Source organism: Nematolebias whitei, chromosome 9 (genome assembly GCF_014905685.2).
Source record: "Nematolebias whitei isolate Nwh7 chromosome 9, NemWhi1, whole genome shotgun sequence".
Lineage (NCBI taxonomy): Eukaryota > Metazoa > Chordata > Actinopteri > Cyprinodontiformes > Rivulidae > Nematolebias > Nematolebias whitei.
In genome coordinates, this window is record NC_056506.1 from 5,262,886 (window position 1) to 5,271,015 (window position 8,130).

General features: G+C 40.0%; 1 protein-coding gene across 1 annotated transcript; it reads right to left on the bottom strand.

Annotated features, from left to right (window-relative positions):
* Window positions 1–208: 208 nt before the first annotated feature.
* Window positions 209–5,642, bottom strand: LOC119414360. Its single transcript, XM_037681452.1, has 4 exons — window positions 5,603–5,642; window positions 4,960–5,409; window positions 917–2,415; window positions 209–697 (listed from the first exon to the last, which is right to left on the bottom strand). The coding sequence occupies exons 2-4, from the start codon at window positions 5,336–5,338 to the stop codon at window positions 656–658; spliced, it is 1,920 nt and encodes a 639-aa protein (XP_037537380.1). The 5' UTR covers window positions 5,339–5,409; window positions 5,603–5,642; the 3' UTR covers window positions 209–655.
* Between the last annotated feature and the right edge of the window lie 2,488 nt (window positions 5,643–8,130).

An 8,130-nucleotide genomic window follows, 5' to 3' on the forward strand; every position in this document is an offset into this window, starting at 1 on the left:
TGGAATGACCACTGGTCTGGGTCTGGGTTCCTCCTTTTCACCTGATGGCTGACTGGAGTCCTGTTTGGGTTTCTTCTCTGCTTTCAGGAAGGCCCAGTTAGGATATCCACATTGCTCTCGAGCCTGTTTTGTGTCTGTCTTCCCACACAAAACAGGCTCTAGAGCAATGTGGATATCCTAACTGGGCCTTCCTTTTTTGTTTGTTTTGCTTTGTTTTGTTTTTTGAATGTCTAGAGGACCAGATTTAACTTTCTTAGACAAACTTGAAGATATTTGTTATAATGTCGAGCTTTTGTTCAAGGCAAAACCTCAAGAAAATCACAAGCTCAGTTCGCTTAAGACTGACATAGGTCCACTGGGGTAAAAAATATACAATTTGATTTATCTTAGATTTCTCTAAGAGCATGCTATTCATTTTTCAGATTCTGACAATACACAATTAACTAAATAAAAAAGAGGGATTTCTTTTGTAAGGTGTTAAAGCTCGCTTTTATCTTTTTCTGTCACAAGTAACAGAAAATCTCCTCCTCTTGTCTGATTATTCTGTTTTATATTAATTTAATCAGTTCTTTTATTTTAATTTCTCACTTTTCACTATGCTTTGTTGCCTTTATCGTCATGAATTACTCCAAACATGGTGACTTCCTTTACGAGATCACTTCAGGTCGATTCCTTCAGACGAAACCTTCTTCTTGGCCTGACGGGAAGGAAAAAAAAAAGGTTAAACAATTATTCATTCAACCTTTATTTTTACAGGTTAGTCTATGTGTTGTCTATGTTGTCATTTCAAAGAAAGAACAACGCCAATAAAAGATTTTCACCACCTTGGACGTTTCACATTTTTTGCTATTATAAATCAGTCATTGTCATTTTAAATGGGCCTTTACATTACGTTACAGATTTATGATCAACTTACCCTAAGAGATGGTCGAGGAGGTCTGACTGGAGGTGCTGTCTCAGGTCGTGTGCTTTCCTGTCTTCTCTTCAGGGGCTCAAGGTCATCAGCAACATCAGGGCAGCCAATGTAACCTCCAGCACCAAAGACTGATCCCAGATCACCTTCTAAAAGACTCTGACTGTTTGGATTGTTGGACATACTCCAGCCCTGGTTAGCTGACATTTTGCCAAAGGTTTTAAGTGTGTCAGTGGTAACATTGTTTGTGGTGTTGGCAAAACATGTGTTCGTATTGCTGAGTTCCAATCCCACTAGATTTTCTGATCCCAAATCACTCTCGGAACTGTTGCTAGTAGAGCTTAAATTGGCTTCTGCTTCAACAATACATTGGTTGTTGTTACCTTCGGGGAGGTTTTCCTCATTGATCAAGTCTAGGGACTCCTGGTTGTCAGGCATGTCTACATCTAGCAGCTCCTGATTTTTATTGCTACTGAGGTCCTGAACATCCTCGTACTCTTGGTTTTCTGATTCAAACAGATCCAAATTTTCTTTGTTGCCAAAACTCAAAAGCTCTTGGTTTTCGTATGGATCTAAGCCGAGCACTTCTTGGTTTTCAGGATGGGAGACAGCCAACAATTCCTGATTAAGATGGTCACACGTTTCCAGGACTTCTTGGTTATCATAGCTACAAACTTCAAGTAATTTCTCTTGGTTCACATTGGAACAGGGCTCCACCACTTCTTGGTTTTCATGCCATCTAAAATTTGGGACTTTCTGGTTTTCATCAAAAGCCAGTTTCATGTTTTTGTGGTTAGATGGCTCCATGATATCTTGATTTCTATAATATGGCAGTTGTTGGAAATTTTGGTCACAAGGTTCAAACACTTCTTGGTTTTCACAAGTGTGAGGCTTTAATACTTCCTGCTTGGCAAAGTTAAAGTTATCTATTTGCTCATTATTTTCATAGGTGCAAAGTCCCATTTCTCCCAGGTTATCGTGACCACAAAGGTCCAGTACCTCCTGGTTCTCGTCCTCAGGACTAAGTTTAAAGCCATAAGGATCAGAGTGACGTACCATCTGAGAGGCAGTGATGTCAAACCCATAAGGATCAAAGTTCAGTTTATGTGATGGAGAAGATGAGGCTTCGGGATCAAAGCTCATAACATTTTCAATTGATTTTGGGCTAAATTCAACTTCATCAGGGTCTAGAAAGGAGAGGTGAGAATGCTCTGGACTGAGTTTGAACCCATAAGGGTCAAAGGAAGGCTGGCTGCTTGATTTATGGTCTAACTCATAGTTGTTTTTGTCCAAGTCAGGCTGAACAAGGTTCTGAGAATCGAGTGAGTTCTGAGGTGTCGTGGGGTTTTGAAGCTTCATTTTGATGTTATTCTTTGTTTTTGTTGTTTCACTGGAGCTTGAGTCACTGGGCAGAGTTTGATTTATGGCGTCTGTCCAATCGAATTCCAGCTGTAAATGTTCACTGGGCTGATGCAAAACTGGAGCAGGGCCAGAACTCAAACCTAGTGGAGAAAAAAAAAAATGTCTTAAAGCTACAACAAGAAGAAAGCAACACTTGCAAAAACTAGATGTAACAAGCAAATATTTTAGCTGTATAAAAAAAAGGGGTTTTACTAAAAAAATTTCACTAAGTATCCCCTATAATTTCTAAATTCCTGCGATTATTTTCAGACTTTAGAACAGGTTTTCATCTAAACATGACCTCCTACCTTCTCAGAAATGCTGTTCTAAATGAGAACATTTGAACTCAGAGGAGACACACTCATTTTTTATAAGGGGTCAAAATTAAAAATCTAATTATATATAGATAGATTGGGCAGCACGGTGGAGCAACTGGTAGAGCTGCTGCCTCTCAGTGAGCAGGTCCTTGGTTCAAACCCCGGTCCAGGGGCCTTTCTGGGTGGAGTTTGCATGTTCTCTCCGTGCATGCGTGGGTTTTCTCCAGGTACTCCAGTTTCCTCCCACAGACCAAAAACATGCATGTTAGGCTGATTGGTAACTCTGAATTGTCTCTAGGTGTGAGTGAGAGAGTGAATGGTTGTTTGTCTCGTTTGTCTCTATGTGTCCCTGTGATGGACTTGCGACCCGTCCAGGGTGTACCCCGCCCCTCGCACAGTGATTGCTGGACATGGGCTACGGCGACCCCCATGAACCAAAATGGAACAACCGGGTAAAGATAATGGATGGATGGATATATATATATATATATATATATATTTCAATCTATCCATTATCTTTTACCCGCTTTGTCCAGCAATCACTGTGCGAGGGGCGGGGTACACCCTGGACAGGTCGCAAGTCCATCACAGGGCCACACAGAGACAAATGAGACAAACGACCATTAACTCTCTCACTCACACCTAGGGACAATTTAGAGTTACCAATTAGCCTAACATGCATGTTTTTGGTCTGTGGGAGGAAACTGGAGTACCCGGAGAAAACCCACGCATGCACGGAGAGAACATGCAAACTCCACCCAGAAAGGCCCAGGGACCGGGATTTGAACTGGCGACCTGCTCGCTGAGAGGCAGCAGCTCTACCAGTTGCGCCACTGTGCTGCCCCTAGAACAATGGCAGTTATTTGAAATTAAAACAGATAAATATTGGCATTTTACCTCTTTGACAGATCTCTGGTAGCTTGTAAGGTGTTCTCTCAAAAAATTTAGAGATGGAAGAAGTTTGTCTTTCTTCCATTGACATTCTGCTTTCCTACATTTTTTTCTGAGAGTGCAAGAGGCATCATTTAACCACGGCTCAGCACTCAGTTTAGTGGAATTAAACCAAAGAGGAGTGATGGAGTCTAAAATTTCTGAGCAAGTGGTTTGGAAATAGAGAAGGAAGCCATCTGGACAAAGTTCATTGGAAACAGAAGTCTGAAAGTCCATAAAAGCAGCAGTAAACAGTCCAGCTGTCTCAGGAGTAAAAATACGATGCCAATGATACAAAGGCAGGCCTACTGACTGGTAGGGGGGCTGAGAACTCCAACATGATGGGGAAATGATCTGAGATGGCCATTTCAGATGTTTCACAGAGTGAGATGGACAGCCCATGAGATATAATAAGGTTCAAGGTATGTCCAAGAAGATGTGTAGGCCCATGTACAGACTGTTAAGTTAAAATAAGTTAAAAGATTGATAAAATCAGAGGCAAACTGATCAGACGGGCAGCAAACTTGAATATTAAAATCCCCACTAATCAACAGATTATCAAATCTGGGGATGGAGTCAGCTAAAAATTCAGAAAATTGTTGAATAAAATCCTTGTTATATTTACGTGGGCGATACACAATTCCAAATAATACAGGCTGTGTCAGCTCAGCCACAAACAGCTGTAACTCAAAAGAAGAATATGTTCTGGCAGGTAAAAGTCTGCACTTGAAATTGTTTCTAAAAATGCCCCGAGGTAAATAACATAAAATCTGCTGGCTTGTGACAGGAGACACATTTCTCCATTTACCTTCTGTTGCTACAGCCGTAGCACACACAGTTCTCTGGCATTTTTACAATTTTATATACATTTTAAAATTATATTATAATTATAGTACATATATATTGATATGATTTTTACTTTTTTTTTAATATAGTCAACCCCTATTTTGGGCTATTTAGCCAATACCAACCAAAACACCAAGTAAAGACCTTTAACCGTTTTAGTAATGGCCACCGTTGCTACAGTGAATCACAAGGTCATGTGACCAGAGCGCTCTCTAGTGGTTTTATCAAACTATGCCTGCTGTACACAAACAATTTAAAATGGAGAAATGTTCAGTTCTAATTTCACTAAAGGATCTCTTGATGCCAGCTCCTTGATGTTTCACTGGACAGGTTTCAACTTGACAAAGTAGATCTCATTAGATCATTAAACCTTACAATTAAAACTATGACATTTTAACAACTACAAATCTGCACACAAAATAAAAAATATTGCTGGTTTTAGAGAATTAAAAGCTTCTAACAAAAAAAAAGTTTCTTTAAACTGTTGAAGTGTCATTTTTTAATTACTCTGTTGGATCTAAGCTGTTGAAATTAATTATGAATTACTTGTACCTTGTTCCTTTCCTTCAGTAGTAGCTTCATCTGCCAGAGACCCAATGCTGTGTTCCTCTATGTCAGAAGGAGGGGACACAGGACACAGGTCAAGCTCATAACCATTCGGGTCTGACTCTACAGAATGCTGCCCCTGAGAACTCCATTGGTGATTCAGCTCAGGCATGAGCTCTTCTGATGAACTCTGTATGGGTTTAAATCCGCAGGACTCATGTCCATCATCAATGGTGTCCAAGTCTTCTCTACTATAACTGATCTCTATGTCACTGTCTTCATCTGGGAACTCTGTCTCAAAGCACTGAGTTCCTGTCGAAGCTTTGTTTTCAGCACAGGACAGACTGATGTCTTCATCCTCACCAACATGTCCAGCTGGCTCCATGTCTGCCTCTGGAAACAAAACATCTGCTGCAAAAGGGTTGCTGCCTCTGAAAGGGTCTGAAGCAAATCCATCTGAAAAAAAAAAAAGAAAAAAAGATGATTAAAAATGTTATACTTCAGATGGGATTTTTGAAATGGTGTTAATAATGAAAGTGTGTACCCAAGAAAACCAGATTCTGACTTTTGGTGAACTTTGAGGACACATACACATGGAAAATATCAAATCTAATCATATATATAGAAATGCACAAAGATTATTACCCACCAGATGAGTCTGTTTTAGTGAACAGATCTTCATTGAAGGGATCATCTACAAATAAAGCACAACACAATGTGTGTGCATTACATCTGAGTACATATCAGACATTCAGATTCATTCAGTTAAACGCAATAATTGTGTATTTAATTCCAGCTAATGCTTACCAGAAATATCCCATATATCTGAACTTGTAATGGCAGAATATATACTGAAGCTTTTTTTTTTATTTAAAGGCCTAACATTTCTTGAAGGAATGCATATGACCAGCTGCCTTTTATGCCAGAGTTAAACTATATCATCTTATATAAGAAGGCATGGTGGAACAGTGGTTAAAACTTTTTCATCATCATCACTTTTATTGTCCCCTTAGGGAAATTTTCCTTGCAGCAAGGTGGCCAGAAAATTAAAACACAACACATGAACAATCACACCATGAAATTGGCAAACAGTAAAAACTCCATGTACAAATATCAATAAAGCAGGCTGAAAGACAAAATCAAGATATGTATTCGCTCGGGGTGGCTGCATGTTGGGGTAGCTCAGTCACATTTAGTCCGAGTTATTGCTTTAAAAAAAACTTTATTTCCTCTTTTTTCTGGATGTAAATCACTTTATTCAGATTATTATTTACTCTGGTATTGGATGCTGTGCAGCTGGAACGATTTTTACTGAAACCTTTTTACTTTGGGGCATTTGTATGATGCATATCCATGGCAATAAGTTTTTTTTTAACAACCAGGAGCAGCTGATTAACATCTCAAAAGCTCAACTATCTTAACTACAACCCCAAATCCCAAATGAGCTGAAAAGGAGAAATTCCCGTCACCCTGGCGGTGGTGCTCGAGTACCTGACCGCCGAAATCCCTGGAGCTGGTGGGAAACTCAGCTCATGACAACGGGAGGACCAGGATCATCCCCCAGCACCTTTAGCTATCTGTCTGTGGTGTCGAGGAGCTCGAAAGACTGATGGGAGGAGTGACCATCGCTCAGGGAAGAATTATGTTTGGCATTTGGGCAGTTCTGCTGCCTAGGAGGACCAAGAGGCCCGCTGAATCTGACAGCAAGCTGGATCCGGGTGGACGGATCGGTATCTGTGGCCAGATTCTTCTGATGCGCTGCAGGAGATCCTTCATGCCCACAGTTATCAGCATCTATAATAACTCTGGAATGAAACCAGGATGATGAGGTACGACAACACTTAATTTCCCTTTGGGATTAATAAAGTATTTTTGAATTGAATTGAAGCCCAATTACATTTAAAATTTATCTGAATAATGGCCTGGCTGATAAATAAAAAAAAGAGTTTCTCCAACTATTTGTTCTTGATTTGGGCTGCCTGAATCTCTTCCCAGATGGAAGGAGCTCAATCTCGCAATGGAGAAGATGATTTTGGAGAGTGGACACTGTAATTGCTGTTGTACAAGCTGTTACTTTTGTCACACACTTTGTACTTGTTTGTACTTTGTTGGTCTGCACCATGCCAAAGGAGACGTCCTGAAAAATTATCCAGACCAGGACTTTTGGTGATTTTAGTTCTGTTAAGCACACCCTTAACATCCTGAACATTAAACATAAAATTCAAAAATGGGGAAGAAGAAATCTCTTGTTTAATTTAGTTAATTTGATCTCTAAAATCCTTACTATCAAACAGTGGTGACTGGCCAATAGAGGGCGCTAGGGCGCCACCCCACCACTCACCACATTCATTCAATTCAATTCAGTTTATTTCTATAGCACCAAATCACAACAAAGTTGTCTCAGGGCACTTTACAGGAACATTCACATAAAAGCTAATTAGTAAAGTTCTCTATCTAAGGAATCCAGCAGACAAGATGAATCTTGGCTTCGTTGCAGTCTCCCATCCTGAGCAAGCACAGTGGCAACAGTGGAAAGGAAAACTCCCTTTTAACAGGAAGAAACCTCAAGCAGAACCAGGCTCAGGACAAGCGGCCATTTGCTTTGACCGGCTGGTTTGAGAGGACAGGAAGGAGAGACAGACGAACATAGAATGATAGGTCCAGGTATAGGTCCAGGTATACCTGAAAGACAAAAAAAAAAAAACCAACAACACATGTTAAGGATAGAAAAAAATAATTACAAATCCAAAACAACATTACCTTGAATAAGACATAAAAAATAATAAAAAATAAAATTATAAAAAAACCTTTTGAAATATATTTATATACGTTTTGTAAGATAAATATTTTATAGTTGATGAGTAAAGTTGTTTCGTTCAACGATGTCTGATTGGTGACGTATTTCCGCCCTGCGGCGCAAAAAACACTTTGCCCATAGACTCTTGTTAAAAGTTGTACTTGCACAGTAACTCCTCTTCAATACAAGAGAATAGGACATTCTGGGCGCTCCTCTCCTGCACCCAGAACTGAATGAATGGTACGGATCGTGCGTCCAGAACAGACTGTGCAGTGACACTCACAACCAGGTTATGTGTAATGGGCTAGCTGCTGAAGGTAGGCTTTAAGCCATTGAAAGCCCCTTATCTAATGCCTATGTTGCCATTTCTGACTGATATG